A 24,011-nucleotide genomic window follows, 5' to 3' on the forward strand; every position below is an offset into this window, starting at 1 on the left:
AAATGGGAATACCTAAGCTACATGTAGATAGTATCAAAATAACAATAACTTCTGTTAACAAAGAGAAAGAATAGCTGTGTAAAATCTTACTATAACCATAGATGTCCTTCTCTTCCATGTTGCAGTATTCTCAGTGTGGGATTCCCTCCCTCAGGCAATCCGAATATTGGCTCCTATACAAAAGATTAACTCTGGTTGCTGTAGGTGCTTGGGACATCACATGTAGGGCCATAAACCAAGGACCTTAAATGTGACATCTGCACACACAGACCTCAGAACTTGAAGGCCAGTCAGACTGTCCCAAACAGAGTGACAAGTGATGTCAGCCAGAAGTGTCAAGTGTCATATGCTGGCTAGTCTGCTGCTGGTCTAGAGTAGAGCATCCTAGTGCCTAAGAGATAAGCCCATAGGCCAAAGAGAAACTACAGGGGCTTAGAGGGAGGGAAGGAATACTGCAACATGGAAGAGAAGGACATCTATGGCTATGGTAAGATTTTACACCACTATTCTATGTCCTTCTATTCTTATGTTGCAGTATTCTTAGTCTGGGAGAGTACCACAACTTAAACTGAGGGAAGTGTGGAGGTAGAAGTGAAAGATTCCAGAAAGCCCTGCAGGATTGCTCTAGCAAAACCTGCCCTGGCTCTGGAGACATGGTCCAATTTGTAGTGTTTGGTGAAGGTGTGAATTGTGAACCAGGTGGCTGCTTCCAGAATGGATGCTGTGTCCAGCTCTTTGAGGAAGGCTTTGGAAGTAGCCATGCCTCTGGTAGACTGAGCTCTCACCACTTGGGTAAGTGCTTTCCATGGTGTGAGTAACAGAAGGAAATGGATTTTGTAATCCAACAAGAAATTGTTTGTTTGGAGACTGCCTTCCCCATAACCCTGGGGTGGAAGGAAACAAATAGTTGGTTAGATTTTCTGAAGGACTTAGTTTTGTCTAGGTAGAATCTAAGTTGCCTGTGTACATCCAGGGAATGGAGAATCCTCTCACTATTGTTAGTCAGAGAGGGGAAGAAGGTAGGTGAATGGATTGCTTTAAGGACAGTTCTTTGACCACTTTAGGCATAAAGGAAGGGTTAGTGTGTAGGGTCACCCTAACCTTCTGAAATGTGGTGTAGGTGGGCAGGCCATGAGGGCCTGTACTCTGTAACTCTGATGCTCTTCTAGTGGAAGATATGGCTACCAGCAGGACAGTCTTCCATGTACACAGTTGGAGCATAGCCATGCTAGCTGGCTCAAATGCGGCTAGTGTTTCCAGAACAAAGATTAGGTCTCAGGGTGGTGGGATTGGTTTTCTAGGTGGTCTGATGTGCAAGACCCCTCTCAGGAAAAATTTTACATCCAACCTGGATAGCAAAGGGGGACCTAGAGGTAGGGAAGCTGAAAGGTGGGCTTTCACTGAAGAGTAGGAAAGGCCACTCTTAATGAGTTCACAAACATAGGCAAGGACTTGGCCAGTATGGAGTCGCCAGAAAGATTTTTGGTTTGTCCTTCCTGATTTTCAGTAGGACCTTTTGGATTAATGGGAAGGGTGGGAAAGCATATAGAAACAGTCCCTTCCATGGAATGCTGAAGGCATACACCCATCAGGCAAGTGGAGAGTGATCCTTGGTGCAGAAATTGTTCAATTGTCTGTTCTGGGGGGAGGCAAACAGATCCACTTGAGGTGTGCCCCACCAGTGGACAATGTCTAGAAAGGTCTCCTTGCTCAACAGCCACTTGTGCTGTAGAGAGGATGTTCTTCTGAGAATATCCGCTTGTTTGTTGTCCTGAGAGGGGATGTATGTGGCCTGCAGGGTCAACTTGTGCCAGGAGGCAAGATCCCACATTTGTACAGTTATCCTGCATAAGAGGCAAGTTCTCGTCCCTCCTTGTTTGTTGAGATACCACATTATTGTGGTGTTGTCTGTGACTATTTGAAGGGGGCCTGGTTGGAGAATAGGAAGAAAAGCCTCTAGGGCCAGAAGAACTGCAGTTATTTCCCTTACATTGATATGCTTATTTTGAAGGGGAGGATTCCATGCCTCCTGTACCCTGAAACCTTTGCAGGTGGCTCCCCACCCTAGATCTGCTGCATCTGTATGCATAAGTTGGGTTGGGGAGAGGATTTGAAGTGGTAGTCCTGGGTTGTGAAGGATTTGTTGAATCCACCACCTTAGTTCTGTTTTGAGGCAGGGCAGAAAGGGAATTTGTTGCTCTAGGGTGTGTTGGTGTTGTGACCACATGTTTTTCAGGTACCATTGGAACTTTTGCATGTGCATTCTTGCTAGGAGCAGCATAGGGATGGTAGCTGCCATCAGCCCCAGGAGTTGAAGGAATTGTCTTGCAGACATCTGAGGAGCTAGTAAAAGGTTTTGGAAGTGACTGGAGTGTGACAGTACTTTGTTCTTGGGAAGGAAAGCCCACATCAGGTCTGTCCTGATCCTGCAGCCCAGAAAGATTTTGTCCTGCTGCGGGAGTAAGGAAGATTTGTTTAAGTTGAGGGTGAAACCCAGGTTTTGTAGAAGGGAGGTGGTGAACCTGATATGGTTTTGGAGGAGGTCTTCTGTTTCTGCTCAAAGGAGAATTTTGTCTAGGTAGGGATAGAGTTGGACACCTTTGGTCCTGCAGTACGCAATTGCTGGGGCTACGCATTTTGTGAATACTCTGGGTGCAGTAGACAAACCAAAGGGCAAGGCTGTAAACTGAAAATGAGAGCAGGGTTCAGTAAAATGTAAGAATTTTCTGTTGGGAGGGTTTTATGGGAATATGGATCTAGAGTGTCCATGTAGGCCTGGGCTGGGATTAAAGGGAAAAGAGTTTGAAGGGATAGTATCCTGAATGATGGTACTTTTAGGAATCAGTTTAGGAAGGACACATCTAGTATTGGTCTCCAAGGCCCATCTTTTTTAGGGACCAGAAAGAGTCTTGAGTAAAATCCTTTTCCTTCCTGCCCTGGAGGGACAGGTTCTACAGTTCCTAGTCATAGGAGGTCTAGTAGAATGTGAGGAAAGAGGTGGATTTGATTTTTGGGAGGGAAGTGGTGGGCCTTGGGATGGGTTTTTCCTTCTAAGAAAGGAAGTATCCATTTTGAATGATAGTCAGTACCCATTGGTCTGATGTGATGGTTTTCCAAAAGGCGAGGCAGGGGAGAGGCCAGCTGACAAAGGTAGATGGGCAAGGCAGTCATGCACTGCTGGGTGCACTTCTATCCTGAAAAGGCCGTCTTGGCCCAGGTTGTGAGGTAACTGGTCTGGAGTAGGTTTGCCTCCACCTAATTCCTCTCCTGTGCCTGGTAGAGGAGGGGGTGCCAAAGGAAGGAGTTCTCCTGAGAAAATAAGTCTTTACAGGATAATTCCTGTAGTACTTAGGAATAGGAGACACAAGCAAATGTTTGATGTCCTGAAGATTATCACTTTTCTCCTGCGGGTTTTTAAAAAGTTCTGCAGGTTGTTTGCCAAACAAGAGGTTATGGTCTAATGGGGCGTCCACAATTTTAGATTTGAAATCCCCTGGGAGTGGTTGGAGCCAAAGCCAAGAGTATCTGCGGAGAACTGAAGCAGATGCTGCAGATCTTGCAGAGGCCTCTGCAGCATCATAACTGCACCTAATGGAATGTCTGGCTAGCTGAGAAGCCAGGGGGAGTTTAGATGCTTTCTCAGTTTTGGTAGGGCAGTCAGGAGTGGCAGCCAAGAGATTGGAGGCTTGTGAAACTAGGTCCAGGGAATATTTTATCATGTGTGTTTGGTAATGGATAACTCAGAAGGCCAGGGTGGAGGAGGTATATACTTTTTTCCCAATTCTGTCCATGCTTTTGCTATCCTTATCAGTGGGCAGAAGAGATGCTGAAGGAATCAGCCTGGATTGCTTGTCAGGGGAGACAGCAACTAGTGCAGGGTCTGCCAGGGGAGGCTTAACTAAGAATTTTTCGTCATCAGGTACTTTGTAGAACCTGTCCAGTCTCTTAGGAGCAGGTGATTGTGAGTCTGGATTCTTGGATGCAGAGGTGAAGGCATCTACATAGGCAGGTAAGACAGGTAGGATGGCTGACGGGGAGGGTGATTCCACTTGAAGAAGTTCAAAGTACCTCCTCTGGGTGTTAGTCATCTGGGTAGTGTCTCATTTAAAGTATTCTTTCATCCTAGTAATTGTTTCCCCAAAGGTGATATCCTCTGGTGGGGAGTCCCCTTCAATGGATTCCTCATCTGGGGAATAGTATTCCAGAGGGGAGGCAATTTGTGAGGCATAAAAAATAGACTCATCAGAAGATGAGTAGTCAGGTTCTAAATCTTCCTCTCCTTCTTGGGTAGTAGGCAAGGGGAGAGAAGTGGCAGAGGCAAGCCTAGGACTAAGCACTGGAATAGAGGAGGGGGAAGAGGTTGTGGGTATAAAAGCCATAAAAGCCTGCATCAAGGAGATAATAAACGATTGCCAGTCAGGGACTCCTTTCAGGGGTAGGAGTCAGGTGTTTGTTTTTTTTTTTCACTTAGAAGCTGCAAGTTTGTGAGAAGGCCTGGTTCTGGGGCCTGGGCTCCAGGTAATGGCATCCTGGTAGGTTGTCCAACTATTTCTGGTTCCACCTCGACATCGGTAAGGACCGACATCTGTGCTGTCTCCGAGGATGTACAGGCCATTACTCCTGATGCGGCTTCCTCAGTGGGAGCCGTCAAAGTAGACGGTTCAATTGGATGTCCCTCAAACCCTAGATTGGAAGCTGGCGGGATGTCCAATGGCGGAGAGACAATGGAGGGAGGCCTGGAAACTTTGGCCTTTTTCCCTGGTGGTTCAGTCGGAACATCCGATTCAGGATCCATCTCGAGTGCAACCTTTTTGAGTCACTGGTTCTCTAAATATAAGTTGAGGGCAGCCAAACAGCTATGAAGGGTCTTTGGAACAAAAGATTGGCAAATGGAACAAGCAGTATGGTCGTGGTCCTTCCCTAGACAAAAGACGCAATGGTCATGCATATCTTTATGCGGTATCTGACGCCTGCAATGGCATTTGCCCTTCTTAGCTGACATCGGCTAACAATAACTACAGCTAACCAAGCTCAAGCAACGAAACGGAAAATTTCCCCAAATTGGTACTTAGCTTTTTATAAGTCTTTGCATTTAGGAGCGAAGTGATCAATGTGATGTCATCTGCGGCTGAAAAGATCTGAGGTCTGTGCATGCAGATATCACATTTAAGGTCCCTGGTTTATGGTCCTATGTGTGACGTCCCATGCACCTACAGCAACCAGACTTAAGCTTTTGTAAGGAACCAACATTCGGGTCACCTGACGGGGGGAATCCCACACTAAGAATACTGCAACATAGGAACAAAAGGACATATGGTAAATGCAAGTTAAGAATATGGCCATTTTTTCTAGCTACAAACAAAACCATTTAGTTTAAATGCAAATGTGATAAAAACTGGAACATTTAATTAGAAAACCACTATGCATAGGTTTGCAGCCGCAGCAGATTTTACTGAGCAAATATTTTCAACTACAGAGTCTTCTCTGCCAATGTCTTTCATGCAAAAAGTTTACCCTTACACTTGTATAAATATCATTTAGGCAGGAAACACATGAATATTCACAAATAAATCTAGAGGTACCATCACTGCATATTTCAATTCTGTGTTTCAGTTTTCATGGAACATCTGGATCATATAATAAATAATTCAGAAATGCATTTCCTCAAAATTATTCACATTCAACTATAAGTAAGAAACAGTCAAGAAAAATGAATGCACTTAATTATGCATTCATGGCAGTTACTGAACTATAATCTCTGCTTTTCATTTTGCTTCCACTCAAAATGATCAAGGTTCTATATTTTTAGTAATGTATATAGGTTCATCATAGGTTGGTACTAGGCTATTGGCCCTAGTGCCTATACAAGCCTAGCCATAACAATTCCCTGGATACTTCTTCCCACAATATTTACTTCCCTGGACTCCTGTCTAGTAGGGCAACTGACATGATCCCCGGGGTGAATTTCCTATCTCCCATCCAATTATCAAGGTTCCTTTTGAAGAGGGCCAAGGAGGCACTCTGCTTGACATGTCTGAGCAGTCTATTCTAGAGTATGGGGAGTCTCTGGGTCAGGAACCTATTCCTTCAACATGTTTTGTTCACTGTGATGACAAGTTTAGATCCCTGGAGCATGTGACTCTGAGGGATTGGAATTTCTTTAAGTGGAGCATGTCCAACAGCTCAGGTTTGACATGGCCTTGTATGTTAAGCAGAGATCACCTCTGAGTAGACGATATGCCACAGAGTATAGCTGGAGTTTTTTTTAGATGGTCAGCATATGGCACCTGCTTTAGGCCTGTGATTCTTTTAGAGAGGTATTTCTGTGGCCTTTCCAGCTATTGCAGATGTCTTGTGAGGTACATACTAAACATGGCGTTATACTCTACAATAGGTCTAATATAATAGGTCTAATGAGGGATCAGTACAGTGGGACAATGGCCTCCTTTTTCCTGGATGAAAAGCCCTTAGTGCTGAGGTGTGCCACATAGAAGGATTTCCTGACTGTTGTGGCAATGTGGTTATTGAAGGTGAGACCACTGTCCACCTGTGTCCCTAAGTCTCTCATCACACTTTCATTGTTTAGTGCACTGCCACCTATGTGGTAATTCATGGGTACATGTTTTTTTTCCAAAGGGGAAAACTATACATTTCTTGACATTAAGCTTGAGCCCATGCCTCTGGCACCAGGCATCTGTTTCTATAAGGCCCTTTTGTAGAATATTCACATTATTTGGGGATGCAAAAATGGCTCCCAGTTTGCAGTCATCTGCAAACTTTGTTAGACAGAGTCCCTTAGTGTTGGCCTGTACTTCAGAGAAGTAGATGCCAAACAAGAGTGGTCCCAGGACTGAACCCTGAGGTACTCCACTTGTCACTTGTCTGGAGCTGGATTTGGAGTCGGCTACTTTTACAGTCTGGGTTCTGTCAGTAAGCCAGATGGCAACCCATCGAGTGACGTAGGGATTTAAACCCAGTTTAGTAAGTTTATCTATGATTCCAGAGTGGGGGATGGTGTCAAAGGCCTTGGCGAGGTCCAGATAGGCTGTGTGGACTGCCTTACCCTTGTCCACAGCTCTGGAGACAGATATGAAGAAGTCAATCAGGTTCAAGAGACAAGATTGGCCCTTCACGAACCCAAACTCGGTGGGGACCAGTGTTTGAAGGTTGCCAATGTCTTTGTTTATAAATTCCATGATAATGCATTCTATGCCCTTGCAGATCAGGCTTGTCAGACTGATGGGACAGTAGTTCCCGGGATCCAAAATGGATACCCCCTTTTGGAGTGGGATAACTGTAGCTGTGCGCCACTCAGTAGGCACAAAGCCTGAGGTGAGGCTATGATTAAACATGACACTTAGGTAAGGTGCCAGTTCATTTTGTAGTTCATGTAGTACACAGCCGGGGATGTCATCTGCTCCCATGGATGCTGTATTCTTAGATTTGGACAGTGCAGTTCTACCTGTGTGGTCGTGATTACTGGAATTTGGCAATCTTTTGGTATTGAGATTGGCCCTTTAGGGGGTGAGAGGGGGATGAAGTTGGCATTAAATTGATCTGCCAGGATATTGGCAATATCCTTGGGATCAGTATATTTAATGCCATTCTGTTGTAGCTCAGAGCAGATCTGAGCATTGTCATTTAGATTCTTGACATAACTATAGAATGCCTTGTAGTTGTCTTTGGAATCTTTGGCAATTTTATTTTCATAACTAGCTTTTGAGGATTTTATGAGGGATCTCAGCTTGTTACTGAGGCTGGTGAGGGAGTTTTTTGCATCCTGGGATTTTCCTCTTTTCTGCAACAGTTCCTTCTGTTGTATAGTTTATTTATAGCAGGGGACCACCAGATTGGCTTCCTCTTTTTGGAGGAGAGCATCTTGGTTCTATTTGGGATGGCACGATTCATGCACGAGTGGATGTGCTCGTATGGTGCTTTAGTGTAGGATTCAGCAGTCGAACTTTCAGATCCCGTCTGCATGGGTATCATGAAGTTTGTCACTTCTGACTTCAGTAGCATGAAGTTGGCTTTGGAGAAGTTTTTTACAGAGGTTTCCTTCCTTATATAAATATATATATATATATATATATATATATATATATATATATATCTATCATGATACCTTTTTTTCAGACCTTATTTTTATACTGGGGAAAGGTATGAACGTATGATACGTTTGTCTACCATAACAAAGTCAGACTTAAACAATGGTCATTAAAATGACTAAATTAGTATACTTCTCAGATGACAGCAATATTATACTGTTAAATCCCAGATTCACACATTCATTTTGCTGGGAAATTACCATGTATGAGGGTAACTCTATAGAACAGGCAAGCTTCTAAAATGAATGTCTTGACATATTTCTCATTCTCTGCATGAAGATTTATTTATTTATTTTACATTTGTTAACCGAGAGAGTCCGACTGGATACATGTCCATTTTCAGCGGAGGCCCGGGGAGAAAAGCTCCAGGTACATAACAGACATATGAACATTGTTAATGCAAAAAAGGAAGATAGTTGAGTTCTAAATACAATATAAAGATACATCACATCTTGGGAAAAAAATAACAGCAGTATATAAAAAAAAACATAGCAAATGGAGGAGGGGGGTTAACTACTCTCCTAAGCAATCATGCAGTGTGAGTTGCAGGTGCCTTATCAGAAAGTATGAGAGTGACCAGTGGAGTCCCTCAGGGTTCTGTACTGGGACTTCTCATTTTTGGTATTTACTTCTTAGATCTCCCATGCAGAGGGCATACACAGTCACAAACTGAGGGTCGTTGCTAAGTCAACCTGTGACATCACTTTTGGTAGACAACCCTTTCCCCTCATTATGCTGTCTAGACAACACACCTCGACAAAATGAAAACCTAGTTAAGGACCTGGGTACTTGGGTTGATAGCTCCCTCTCTTCTGTCCATCATGTAGTAATGATTGTCAGGAAATCCTTTATTTAGCTCAGTTAATTGCCAAAGGAATATCATCAAGGTCCAAAGAGGTTATCACTCCTTTATACTCAGCATTGATCAGGCCAGTTATCGTTTACCGTGTCCTACTTGGGATCTATCTCACTAAACATATTGAACAATTAGAAAACTCCAAAATGATCACAACCCTAAAGTCCCTGAGCTACTCTGATGTTGTCAGAACATTCAACCTTTTAAGCTCCCTTGCTTGTAGGAATGAACTTGATATGAAAAGAAAAGAGAAAGAATGCATGTAGCTAAAACACTCACCCCAGCAAGGCCTGATCACAGTATGATGATTTCATGCCAAAACCTTGACAGCTGTGCATTTTCCTTAATGCAAAGAAAATACACTGAGGGACCTCAAATGTCAACATCAGCTATAAGAAGACCTTTGGATTCATCCACTATTCTTGTTCCACCATAACAGAATAAATCAACTTTGCTAGAACACTTTTACTGGAACTTTCTTTCTGAGTCCTCCATGCGTCTGCACCTAATATCTAGAATTGGAAGAGAGGAAGGTGAGTATGAAATCCTAAGGTGTTTACAAAGCCTGTTTATTCTTGACTGGTAGGAAAACTATCTAGTTGTGAGACCTCAAGGCTAACAAACAGGAACGTCTCAATGCTGAAGAAGTAGAATGAACTGGTGCTAAGTCAGAATCTTCTTTGGCTGACAAAATCTTGCATATAAATAACATTTTAACTGGTTAGCTCTATTTTTAAGAGTAGAAGAAGTGAACTGTCTACAGATATAGTACTTAAAATATTGTGGTCTTCCCAAAGATAACTATATCTGACTTCATGGTGATCCTATCTGCACAAGCAGCCCTCACTACACCTGAAACTACCTGTATTCAATTAGTGGTTTGGGCACATAGGCAAAGAGCATGGCTGTGCCCATTCTGAAGTGGAGGGCATGCTCTCAGACACACACCATCTCATGATCCCTGGCTAACACTGGGGACATGTGAGGGGGTGTTTTACTGTACATGAGTAGGGTTCAGGCTGAGGTGCATGTTTAGGCATGGCTCATGTTGCAGAAACTCACTTTAAGATCAGTTCCTGGATATGGGATAGGAAGACAGCAGCAAAAACATTCCTAGGCAGGAGAGTGATGGTGTCCCAAGTTCTTAGCCTCCTCAGTAGCCTTGGACACGGGTTGAATTAGCCTGGGACAAGCTCAGGCACGTCTAGTAGATTTAATGGATGAGGAAGGCCCTAGGGACCACTGATGGGCAGCTGTGGGAAGGCAATAAAGTCTTAATGAAAAAAAAAACTCATGTTGCTGCAAAGAACTTCATCTCTCAGACATGCTTCCTCACTGTGCAGTCAATAGCAAATAACACAACCTTTGCCAAAAAAGGCAAAAAAAAAAGAGAGAAGAAAAATACATGAAGGAAAGTTATTTCTAAGAATGATGGCTGAAACCAATATGATGAGTCTAGGCCCAAAAACATAACATAATTCTGAGAAAAATATCTGATGAATAACTAGAGAAAATGCCAGGTATACAAAATGGAAGCTCAAACAATGCCAAAGGCATGAATGCCCAGAAGGTTTCTTCAAAAAAATACTACTAACCGTTTGGGGGCCATTTGGAGCATTCCAAGTTGAAGAGTAGCAACAGAGATATATAGGAGGATAAAGCACAGTGGTGCATGATGGGATAGAGAGAAGGATTGATGCAACCTGGGAAAGGTTTACCTGCCAAGTGGTCCTAATGCTTGAGGATTCAGTCATGCAGTTTTACATTCTGGACCTCATCTTCCCAATGTAGTGTGCTACCAGTGATGGCTCACATAAGAGTGTTGCACCAGAAGCAGACACACTTCTGCCAGGATAGTAAACCTCTGTAAGTGCATTGTAATTCTACTTCAATACAAGGGCTGTGGAATACAGTACGACTGTTCCTGTACTGCGATGGTGCTGTTATTCATGATGTTGCTAATTCACATATGTACACTCTATCAGCTGCCAGCTTGATAAGGAGCAACACACTGCTTCTGCTGCTGTGCTATACTGTTTTCTATAACTCACATTTTGACATTTACCATGCTTTCTTCCCATGCACTAGTCTAACACCTTTCCTATGAAGGGAAAGGAAAGGTAAAATCAGTTCTCAGTAAAGACAAATAAGGAGCACATGAGCTATCACAAGTAGTAATAAAAGTCTTGATATAAGCAAACTTACAGAATACTTTGAAGAGTAGATTACATTAATACTTTAATTATTTTTAAATTCTTAGTTTGAATAAAATCAAACAGATGTTTTTAATGACTTTACATCACTTGACCACAAAGTACATTCACAGATTTACCTGGTTGGCCCCTAACGTAGCACTGTCCTGTGTTTATATCATATTCCTGGTTCTCATCTGGACACACGCACAAGTAGCTACCTTCAGCATTTTCACATTTGGCTTCTCCACAAATTCCACTTAATACTTCACATTCATTAAAATCTAGAAAATACAAACAAGATCAGGCAGAATTATTCATAGATAAGTAATTTATTGCAGTGTTAAAGCAGACCTGTGCAGAAGATATTAAAAAAACGTTAACTATAAAAGTGCTTGGGCATGGCTCAAAATAGAATATTCTAGAAACTTTAATATATAATTTATAATCTCATTGACTTCACAAGAAAGAAATCCATAATATTTACGTTTGCAGAGAATATACACTTTATGATTAACATATGACATCAGTGACACTGTCATTCTGTCAATGTTTTTCGGTGTCTCCTAATTTGTCAGTGGATGTTTAATTAAAAGACAGTTTACAGGAATTTGTGAAAGTTCTTTCTTTTATATCACAGTCAAATGCAACATTTGCACTGCTTATACAGCACTTACATATAAGTCTTGGTCCTATAACTTTCCCCCAAAAAGCTAGGTTTTGCAGAACTGAATGCAGTAAAATGGCATTCACATGAGACAATGTCCATATGAAGACATTTTCAATTTGCAGACAGTATATGCGATTTAATCAACAAAATCAGACAGTGAGTTAATCAACTATCAGTCAGTCAATTAGGTATACTCTTATTTAACAGAACAATGCCTCCAGAAGGTCTTAAGTGCTTTAAATAAATTATGTTCGAAATACGAAGAATAAAGCACAGTTATTTTTGAACATGCAAATTACACAGATGATACACTCTTCCGTGTTACTACCAAGGGACAATATCTCACTCATTCTCAAAAAAAAAAATCAAAGTAGTAGCACAGACTCTGAATGCATAATTTACAAGTCCAGTTCAACTACTGTGTCACAAACCTGTCTACCATATGCATTTCCAAATCCCATTTGCCACTTTTTAATGAACCAATTAACCTCCAGCTCTCTAATGTCAAAAATCAAATGCTGAACTGGGTAGGTGACATCTATTTCACATCTGCCTATTGTTACTTAAATTTGACTAAAACGATTAATGTAACAAACATTTTTCATACAGTGTTATTTTTTTCGAGATCTGTTGTTGCTGCCCTGCATACACTCCACCATCTATTATGTTGCAATGCCCCTCCCCAAACTGTACAACAAAAGATTATTACATTTCATAATACTTGCAGAAAATGTACATTTTCTACAAAACATGCAATGAACACGTTAAAACAATTGGGTATGTAGGTCAGTAATCATGCAGGACAGACCCATGCAATTGTCAGAAAAGTTGTTTAGCTCATGAAAGGCCTTCCAACAATATATGACACAACATCACACTATACCTTAGGCTGGGGTCTGGGGGCAAAATATGCAACATGTTCACATATATTTTAATAATATTTCCAAAGAATGAAACAATTTTAGGAAACTATGCAAAATACATTCCAGGCATCCGCATACCTCTCAACCTGTTAGAGCAAGAAATCTGGAAAAAGACATAAATAACGTGGGGAAAAAGGCTGAAAAACAGGGACAATTTTTAAATATTGCTCTTACATACTTAGAAAGTTGATATAATAACAGGTTTTGCATTAACATGAATTTTTCTAAAGGGTATGAAGTCTATGACTCAAATATCTGCCATTATTTTATGACTTCAATCCTCAATGATTTGTCAATGATTTGCCAGAAAAAACACAATTTTATGAGAAATAGACCAAAAGTATGAGGCAAAAATCTGAATATTCTGAGAAAATCTGGAAAGTTGAGAGGTATGGGCTTCAGTGGAAATTTTGTCTGATTGCTGTCAGATGCCATAATTTGTATACATGCTGCTCACCGTGATTGCCTAATATTAATGCAGATATTAATTAATTGCTGGTATTTATAACTACTGTTATAGCTCTTCAGCTGTTCATGTATGAACTTCTTGTTACCAGAAAGCATATCTCATGCTGAATGATTTATTATGCAGATACAATAAATCATGTCAGCTTACAGGCCGGGTTTCAGAAAAACGATCTTGCCATTGCAAAAAGCACCTACGACAAGTAGAGCAATTTATGCAATCACTGGAAATGTGATTCAGAGACGTGGTTAGCTACAATGACGAAGACCTCATTATCAGTTAATTTGCATTTCTCTGAACTGCACTATATTACCGCTGGGCAAATATCAATTTTCAGCAGTAATTACCTCTGGTAGTCCATGCACTGAGTTGGCACAGGCACCCACCTCAACCATTCATCTCCATAAACACATTCACACTCTCCATCTCCTACCTAATCCACTCCATCTCCTACCTAATCCTCCCTTCTGCGACCACTCAGGATGATACACACACTCACAGTCATCCTCTTTCATTCTTAGAGCGGTTGATTAGAATTGTAATGAGATAGGCAATAGCACAAGCAGCTATTTTTAGGAATTCTACAGATAGGTTATCAGCTGCAAGGGATGTGGGTTTAAGTTTGGAGAGGAGCTTTTTTATGGTGAAAGTCTGAATAGGTTTTAAGGAAAAGGAGTTGCTGACATAGATAGCTGAAGATGGGATAATAGGTGGATTACTGAACTGAGGATTAGTAATAGCATGAATGGAGTTAGTAAAGAAAGTATTGAATTGTGTAGCAATGCTGACAGAGTTAGAGAAAGTTGTGGGGATAGGGGTGGAAGAATTTCCGGGTTGAAGGGGCTTTTGTATGGGAGACCAGAATTCCTTGGGATTGTTTTAGTGCTGTTGCTGAATGGCTGTACAGTATGAAAATTTTTCAAGTTTTAATTGGGACTTAACTTTATTGCAAAGATATTTATAAAGATCTAGGATAGATTGTTTGTTGGTGGTATGCCAGAGAGACCAGGCCTTGTCCCTTTGTTTTAATAGATTTTTGATATTATATGTTAGCCATGGAGTGTAATTAGATTTTAATCTAGCAGTTTTGAGGGGGGGGTAGTCTGTTTGGGACATCTAAGAAGGCGGTATTAAAATAGTCAACTGCAGTATCAAGGGGAAGAGTTTTAATGGGTAACCAGTCACAGTGGTGTAAGAGGGAGAGAAAGGTTTGAGTATTAAAGTTATTTTTGCTTTGGATAAGGAGGAAATAGGACTGTCTAGGGGGGTTAAGATGGTATCTGAGCATATAAGTGGGGGAAATTATCACTAATTCCATCTGGGAGGCACCGTGACTGGAAGGCTGGCAAAGGTTTGTTAGTGAGAATCCGATCAAGAACAGACTTCCTTTTAGTGGATTTATCTGTTCTAGTAGCTGTCTGTATAACCTGTGTAAAGCCATGTAAGTTAATGAAATTTGAGGGAATATTAGAATTATAACAGAACCAGTCGGTGTTGAGGTAACCCATAATGATAGTTTGTTGAGAGAAAGTTAGGGATATCCAGTGCAGTATATCTTCAATTGTACTGTGGTTAGTACAGGGTGGAATGTAAATAGCAGTTATAATTAGATGCTTATATGAGTTGATTTCCAGTTTAATAAATAATATTTCAGCATTGCTAAAAGGAGAGTTGTTTGGATCAATTAGCTGAAGTCTTAAATGGTGTTTATACATTATAGCTACCCATCTGTTCTTTCTGTCACATCTGTGTATATTGCAGCCTGGAGGAAGAATTTCATAGCTTTTAATTTCTGGTTTTAGCCAAGTTTTGGTAGGTACAGCAATATCAGGGATGCAATGGTTTAGGTAGGCATGGAGATCCTGGACCTTGTTGACTACATTTCTTAGGTTCATGGTAAGTAGCTAAAGGTTAATAGCTTTTGTGGGGAGTAGGAATGCTGTAAGTAGGGAGGGGGATAGATGGGTTGGATTGCTGATGATTAGGAATGGGACGAGGATTGGGTTGTGTATTTCCACTGAGTTGTAGATATGAAGAACAGTATATTTTGAATTTGGTATATTTAAGAAAGGATATTGTAATATCAAAGAGGTGAATGGGATCTACAGGAAAGATGTATGTATTTGTAAAAGAAGAATCCTATGCAAGTAGTGTTATAGTGATTAGGGGTGATTTTGAACTTAGTGGAAAGTGTTTTAAAGAAGAATTTATGGTATAGAAGGTATTGAAGTTGTTTGGTAGGAATTGGAGAGATGTAAGGTGGCTGACAAGTATAAGAAAAGTATTGGTCATTGTGTGTAATTATATAATTTTTGGTTGGAATATGTCGAAGGAGGAAGAAATTTTCTAAGAAAAGAAAGAAAAAAGCTTGTGGAGGGTAGTAAGAAAAAACAGAGTTGGAAGAAGGTGGATAAATAGTGGTAAAGATTCTAGTACATAGGAGTGTGGGAAGTAAGAGATGTAATTAGTAAGTTATTGATGGACAGAGATAGACGGAGTGGCTTGATAGACATAAATGTAGAAGTAGTAGGGGCAGGTGGGGAATGGGGCAGGGTAGGCAAATGGAGTGGTATGGACCAAATATTGGGAAAACAAGAAAACAATCACCAATGACTTAAGTACTAGTAAATGGAAACTAAGGCTGCCCTTAGAGAACTAAAAGCTAGAAAGAGAAAAAATAGATTTACAGCAGTGGTGGTGGTGGTGGTGGGTGGAATACAAAAACAGGCAAGGAGAGAAAAGAAAAAAAAAACAACGTAAAAAATCCAGAAGGGTGGAAATGTAGCAGGAGGAAAGAGTTAGTGGTGTGCTAGTTGCTGTTCACAGATTTTTAAAAGGCGATACTGATAAGCTGTAAAAGCACCAGAGGTATAAGGTAGGGCTCTGCACTGGACACCAAAACAGAAAATACTTTTATAAGAAAACACTAGTGCAGAACTGTAAGGCAGTACTGATGAGCAGTAAAAGCATCGGAGTTATAAGGTAGGGATTAGTGCTATACACCAACTGGAAAACAACTCCAATAGTCCAAAATGTAAATGCCGGAAGGAAATACAAATTACAGCATTAGCACACCACCAGGACCATAATTAGTACGGAATTCAGCAAGTGAAACTAAAAGATGGCGCACAACACCAGTAGATGTTATAGCCTAGTTTTCTACAACAATAGATTCTACAAACCCCAGCACACCACACACAGGCAGCTCACCAAGTGAAGGGTCAGATAACATGGATATGCAATTTCCTAACTTTTCTACACCCAGCTTAGTGGCAACAGGTTGTCAAAACCATGCACAGAACACCCATCACCCATAGCACACAGCACAACCATAGACCAATGTATGCTGAGGCACTGAAATGCAATCTGCTTAAAAAATGAAGACCTCATAGACAAACCATTGGCAAAGATCATCCTCAGCAAACCCAAAACACTTAACAAAAGCAACACCTAATAAAAAACAAAACAAAAAAGCAACACTTAACACTACAAACACAACCACACTCATTAGAGCCCTAAATACAAAGCCCATAAGTCAAGCTAACTAACAAACATTTCTCAGGACAATAGTTATAAAGGACACAGTTGTAAGACATACTGATGCTCCTTTAACGAGGTTGTCTATTTGGAGCCAGGATCCACCAAATTATGGATGTACTCAAGTCATTACAACACAGGTACCAGTATGATTTCACTACAGTTCATGCAGGTGTAAATAATCTGAGATGTACCTCCCTGGACTATATGATGAGAGATATTACAGATCTCTCTATGTGTCTCAGGCCGATAGGAGTCTAGCACTGAGTAGCACAGAATCATTACTGAGGATGATGTCACAATACAAACAAAAGATGATTGATTTTAACAATTGGCTGTTTCTGGTGTCATTCTATGGGTTTCCAGTATTTGTAAGCATTGGAGGACATGTTTAACAGACCACGTTACTTTGCCAGGGGTGGTCAGCACCTCTCCCTTGTAGGCTTTTGAATACTGGTTAAACCTTATCCTCACCACAGAACCTTTTTTAGGCAATGGCAAATTGACAAACCTAAAATCACTCAACTGAAACTCAAGGTGTTATTTACTGTTCAATAACAGAAGTCTGAACAAAAAATGGCATTTCCTCAAAGTCCTCCTCACCCTTAAAATCACAGACATCTGTGCAATTCCCAAGACATGGCTTAAAGTTGTGGAGAGTACCCTGGCAGTGCAAGGTCTCAATGCCTTCCACACTTTCAGACCAGTAGCTGCATAGATGGAGATGCCTCAATATACATTAGTAAGAATTATACCTCTAGATTGGCTAAACAGGATGATGCATTGGATTTTTTTCACATATAGATAACCATAGAGAAAATCCTATAATCTACCCTAGCAAGCGAAAGGACCCTCCATGTCCCAAGAAACTCATAGCACATACTTAAGCCTACTGGAAGCACTCATCCAACCTCATAAACTACTCAAGGGGGACTTTAATTACCTTTCTATAGACTGGGAATCCTATATGATCTCAAATCTGCAGGCACAGAGATTCCTGGTCTTTGTAAATACAAGCTCCCTTGACCTTTTACTGTAGATGCCCACTAGACATTCCATCATACTGGACCTCTTACTCACAGATATGAAAAAATGCTGCACCACCCTCAATGTCATGTCCTTCCTGGTAATGTCTGACCATTAAAGCTGTCTCCTTCAAAATCAAAATCAACTTGTAATCCCAGTAATAGCTAGAAACTTTTCCATGGCAAACTACCTTTTATTTAGCAATACTTTGTCAAAATTCAATGCCCCTCCAAACCCAGAGTACTCTGTACAACCATGTCAATGGCTGCATAGAAGCTGCTGTAACTACCAGAAGTAAGCCCTAATCAAACTGCCCTGTTGGCATCCCAAATTAAACAGGATATAAAACAAAAGGAAAACAAATCATGGCTTAAATCAGGAAGTGTAATTCTCATAAATATAAAAACTCTCTCATTAAACTAGACAGGCAAATAAGATTGCAAATCACATCCGGTAAAACCAATTTTGAGGTCAAGTTAGCCTTCCAAGCAAAAGACAAACCTAAGGTTTTCTTCAGCTATATCAGAAACCTCAAAAGCAGCAGACAGCAGTGTGATGAACTCATGGTTTACTCATGGTTTAGGCATGGTGCCACATTCACTGAACCAGGTGAGTAGCAAATCTGTTGGCTGACAAATTCAGTTCCAACTTTACTCCCCACTCAGCCCCAGCTTCCCCCAATACCTACCTTCAAACATAACCTCTCTAACTCTAAACAGAGATCATGTCCTTGTTGCACTCCCCAGGGCCAACACAGCTGCATTGGGCCCCACCAATATCCCAGGATGCGTCTTGAATAATCTAAAATATGACCTATCAAGTCCACTGGAGTTATGATTTAGCTACAGTCTCAAAACAGGCTTCATGCCACAGGAATGGAGGACTGCAATGGTCATAAGAGTGGACCATCAACAGATCCAAGAAACTACAGACCCATTACTCTAAGCAGTCTTATATGTAAAGCCATGGAAAGAATTATCCTGGATATCATCAGCAGAGACACAGGAGACCTCCAGACCTGAATACATTCCAGTCTGGCTTTGTCAAATAAAGGTCATGCCTACTGAACGTGGTGGAAATCTTTGAGAAGGTCAGCAAGGCAATGGATGATGGTAAAATGGTGCATACGGTGTGCCTTGACCTAGCTAAGGCATTCAATATGATACTCCACACTGGCATTGTTAAGATACTTAAAGAATTAGGCATAAACCCCTATATAATGCTCTGGATCACCAGCTCACTCACAGATAGTACCCAGGAAGTTAAGATTGGTGAGATTACCTCCACCAAGAGACCAGCCACCAGTGGAGTCCCTCAGGGCTCTGTGCTGGGCCCACTCCTCTTTGACAGCTACTTCTCAGAAGTCAAGGCCAATGTTAGTGGCCTCTGGCTGAACAAGTCTGCAGATGATTGCAAACTGGGAGCAGTCACTGAATCCCCCCAGACATAAACACCTTACAAGAGGGTCTAACACAGACAAATGGCTGATGCTAAAGCCACGGCTTAAAACTCAATGCCAAGAAATGTATTACAGCACCTTTTGGGAAGTCAGCTACCCCAAGAAATAACATCATCGATAAAACACCAACATCCCTAAGAGTTGACTCACTGGTCGGGGTTCTGGGAACACATACACAGATAGTAACCTAGCTTTTGCCCAACATATCTAGGGTAGTAAGGAAATCCTTCTATGTTGCTCAAATTACAGATAAAGGCATCTAGGTCCAAGGGAGTCATCATTTCACTGTACTCAGCCCATATCAGACCCATCATAAGGTATAATGTCTCCTTTGGTATGTACCTGACCAAACATATGAAGCAACTGGAACATATGCAAAGGTTCCTTACAAAAGAATACACGGCATAAACACAATGTCCTATGCAGATTGCCTCAAAGCCCTTTCTCTACACTTGGTGTCCTACAGACTGCTGAGTTTCATTACACATGTTGTTTTAACACTTAAACATTTTCTAAAAGCAATGTCTTGATCTAAATAAACAAAAAAAAAGCTTAGGGTCTGATGGCCCCACAGATATAGAGAGAATGCCAACATGCAGGTAAAACTTTTGGGGCAGACATCAAGTGGCCTAAGGTACAACAATGTTTCTGCTACACATTCAGTTATAACCTAAACACAAACTCTCTCACTTCTCCATAAGAAAAAGCACTTGCCTTTGTAAATGAGGCACTTGGAACCACTACATTTGCAATAACAGCTAAAGCCTAGAACAGATACTCCCAAAACCTATTACCTTTCCTCATGAAATTTTGTAAAAACTGTATCTAGTTGCCTAGAAGTATTGCTGATTGCTTTTGCAAAATAAAAGGAGAAATTCTGGGAGGTTTCTCAAGCTTATGGATGGGCTAAAATCTAAATGCAACAGTGCAAGACTCCTGCAACATGCAGGAGAAGTGAAGCATATAGATCAACATGTAAATGTTTTAGTTATTATACATAATTCCAAACAGCATATAAAACACAAAAGTTGTCTGGAGTAGTCACATATTATTTTTTACACCACAATATGCATATACGAACAGTTAACCTTCATAGAGCGAGAAATGCTACTACTACATGCAGAACAGATCAGCTATGTAAGGAGCTCAGCTAAACTTCAAAGTTCTGTTGTGGGTTAAATGTGGTTACCTATAGTTTAATAGTACTGCTCACCTAATGGAGACTTGGGGGACCAAAAAGTTACCAGCCAGGGCTATTTATATAGCCAGGCTGCAAGATAGAACACTGATTGGTTGTTCCAAGGAGATGTCACTTCTGTGACTGCAGAAAGACTCGGCATAGGGAGATCAGCTTGTGGCAATAGCAGGGAAATCACACATCTATAAAAACAGATGAATTGTTTAGTTTTTCAAAATCTGCAGTACCTGGCACAGAGATACATTAGAGGGGACAAAGACGCAAAACAAGTTGGTTCTGCTGAAATATACGCACAGTGCATATGCATGAAATCAAAGTAAGTGTTTCAGAGTAGGCAAGAATTAATGGCATTTTCCTTAACAATTTCAAATGGAAAGTACATACTTCTGAATAAGAGATATGTATACCACATGCCTAGCTATGCCTGGAGTTTATTTTGCTGTATGTCTCTGTTCTATTACGACTTGGGAATCTTTGGATAAGTATATTTATCCTAGGACTCACTGCCTCTCTCCTGATAACCTCACTCTCCACAGATGCTGTAGACGGACCATCTGCATTTCCTTTTCACTTTGGCCTGTGTCTCTACTAGAGACTGCAATCAGGCATGTAGACCACCCTCCAGCTAGGATGGATGAGCCAGCCTTACCCTGCTCGTTCCTGTCATACTAGGCAAAGTCTTCCAGTGACAGGGCCTCTACTCAGTCTAGTGTCTCCTGGGCCTCATTCACAGCTCCATCTCTCTGCACCGAAAACCAGTGGTGATATTAAAGTTTATTCTATAAGGGAACATGGCATCCTGTAAACATATCCAGTAAAGGCTGACTTTATTTTGTCATTAGAATTGTTTTTAGTAAAGAGAAATGTATATGGTCATTCCAAAATGCTAATTATATAATCTCCAAAAGCTTTGATTCCAAGCATATAATGAAAAAATCCTGGTGAGGGCAAGGATGAATACCACTTTGCAGGTCAGCAAAATTTACTAAATCCAGTTAAGTGCTTTCATTGTTACTCCTTTCTGAACTTCCTCAGAACTAATGCAAAACTTTTGATACCACACTTAAATAATAAAATGAAATTTGTAGGGGAGAGTTATTGATGAACATCTGGAAGCCTGTGAGCTTAGGTGGCAGCTTATGTTAAATGCCACGAGTTGGCCTGGCTTAAATGATGCTTGTTAAGTTCTACTTTAAAACTAAAGCATTTGAAGGCTTAGTAATTATGTAATTTCAGGTGTAATTGTATTTAATTTTTGGTTATGTAATTTCATCGGTTTGTGGCTGGCCACATGTTTTAATAACTTTATTATATAAAGTGTGGTACTGTGTTTATTCGTATCTTGGTTCCCATATAATGAAAAAAGTCATTGTGGTGAGTGTGCAAATATTTGATTACCCCCATAAATACCAGTGTTTTTCTTTTTTCCTAACCCAATCTTTAAAAACTTTAAGCACTGCACTTTCAGTTAATGTAGCTTGAACTCTAAATGACAGCTAGTTACTGCTAAATAGAATGGGTCATTTACTGAGGTTGGGGCTACCACCAAGACATTATTTATTCATTCCTCCAAATAAATGTATCCTTCTCTTAAAATGTTATACTGAAAGTTGTAAATAAAAAGCATTAGTCCAATCATCTAATCTGACTCCGCATCATGATATTGGTGGAACTCCAAACTTTTAATATGGCAACACCTGCCATCCCATTACAGCTTCCAATAAACGAGGAATTTATAATGTGTCAGCGCTGATGTGCAATGTCATCATATCTGTTCCTAGGTACTTTTAGAATCTAATTGTTTTCAGGAAGCCTGTTATCTCTACAATATTTTTATGACATTGCTGGCCACCACATCTTTCTGTTATGGCATTTCCATGAACTTAAGGCTGTCCAGCTCCTTCTTCTCGCCAGTCTCTCCTTTTCCTTTATAGCTCACAACATAATTACCTAACCATCTGTCCTACACTTACCTTCAGTACTCTCTATCACAACAATTTTACCCATTGTTCATCTAATGCATCATGGGTGGCTGCGGTGGTGCAGCGGTTAGCTTTGCTGCCTCCCAGCAAGAGGTTCTCTGGTTCGATTCTTGGCTGGGGTGCCTTCTGTGTGGAGTCTGCATGTCCTCCCTGTGGTCATGTGGGTTTCTTCTAGGTGCTCCGGTTTCCTCCCACATCCCAAAGACATGCTGCAGGTGGATTGGACACTCTAAATTGGCCCTAGGTGTGAGTGTGTGCATGTGTGTGCCTTTTCTGGAAGGTTGGGTGCCAGGCTGGCAACTCGACACCGTAAAACTCCACTGCCAATCATGAGCAGACAGGTGATCTGCTGTGGCAACCCCTAACTGGGAAAAAGCCGAAAGAAGAAGAAGTAGTTAATCTAATGCATCATCTCCTCATTTTATGATATATATACAATACATGAACTCATTGATGGTCCATGAATAAAAAAAAAAAAAAAAAAAAAAAAAAAAAAATTATTTTCTTGTTTTAATTACACAATTAGTATTCATAGTTTGTGTTATTTGTTTTTTGTTAGATTTGCATTACCTGACCTGAACTAATATCCTTGTATTTTGCTCTTTGCCTATATCATAAGTGATTATTTTTCATGTATTTCTATAACCATGCTTTAATCTGTGGAGCTTTTCTCCCCGGGCCTCCACTGAAAATGGACAACGATCCAGTTGGACTAGCCCGGTCAACAAATGTAAAATAAATAAAATAAATAAGTAAATAAATTTACTTAGATTTCTGCATGTCAATTAAATGTAAATGTACTTTAAGCTATTTTCTTGACTTTGCTTTGTAGCATATGTTGTTTTTTTCTTTTAAATTAACTTTTGCTCTTACATTTTGCCTTTCTTTCTTTCTTTCTACAAAAGTCCGTAAAACTTGCATTGTAAAGTGGACCTTTTCTCCCCAGGCCTCCAATTGAAAGGGTCATGCAAGTCATCCCATTCAGCCTATCCTAGTAAACAAATTCTGAATAAATAAATATTGCATGCTGAAATAATTTTCCTGAAATCTCTATAATCCCCGCAATAAGACTGGGAGCATACGTGATTGTACATGTGCAAGATGTGTTTGTAGTCAGGTGGGTCCACGTTTGTGCAAGAACTTACAGGACAACAACTATGTCCTAGAAGTAACCTGCCAGAAATGCAAGTAAAAACGCATAGAGAACAGAGTTAGTAAAGAAATGCGTGGGATGGGCAACCAATGATCTAACCATCAGTTTTCATTGCTGGCAGAAGATGGTCCACATCAGTCACTCAAAGTCCTTTTCTCTAAGGTGCTCCAGTAGATAAACAAGATGGGCAGATTACAACAACAGTGTTTACACTCGTTTTGCAAGTTCTTGCTGCATAAAACCTTTCCGTAAATATGGACTAGTTGGCCTTACTTTAACATTGCTTTTCAAATAAGTTTTGATAAGCTGTATGATTTAAACAAGATTACTATATAATTTTAGGTCTCATTCACAGCTCTTATTTAACTTACATGTTATGACTTTTGTAAATAATGGCATGCTTTTCTTAACACCACACTAAAATGAAACAGATTAGCTAAGAAA

General features: G+C 40.6%; 1 protein-coding gene across 5 annotated transcripts in view; it reads right to left on the bottom strand.

The window, feature by feature from the left end:
- Nucleotides 1–24,011, bottom strand: part of LTBP1 (latent transforming growth factor beta binding protein 1) — a 2,555,437-nt gene that overhangs the window by 161,689 nt on the left and 2,369,737 nt on the right. For all 5 annotated transcript variants that reach the window (XM_044058988.1, XM_044058973.1, XM_044058980.1 and 2 more), the window contains one exon: nucleotides 11,294–11,437. In XM_044058988.1, the coding sequence (XP_043914923.1) occupies nucleotides 11,294–11,437 (144 nt within the window). The remainder of the gene's footprint in view (nucleotides 1–11,293; nucleotides 11,438–24,011) is intronic.

The sequence above is a fragment of the Protopterus annectens genome, chromosome 1.part2 (assembly GCF_019279795.1).
Source record: "Protopterus annectens isolate FY-2018-M chromosome 1.part2, PAN1.0, whole genome shotgun sequence".
Taxonomy (NCBI): domain Eukaryota; kingdom Metazoa; phylum Chordata; order Ceratodontiformes; family Protopteridae; genus Protopterus; species Protopterus annectens.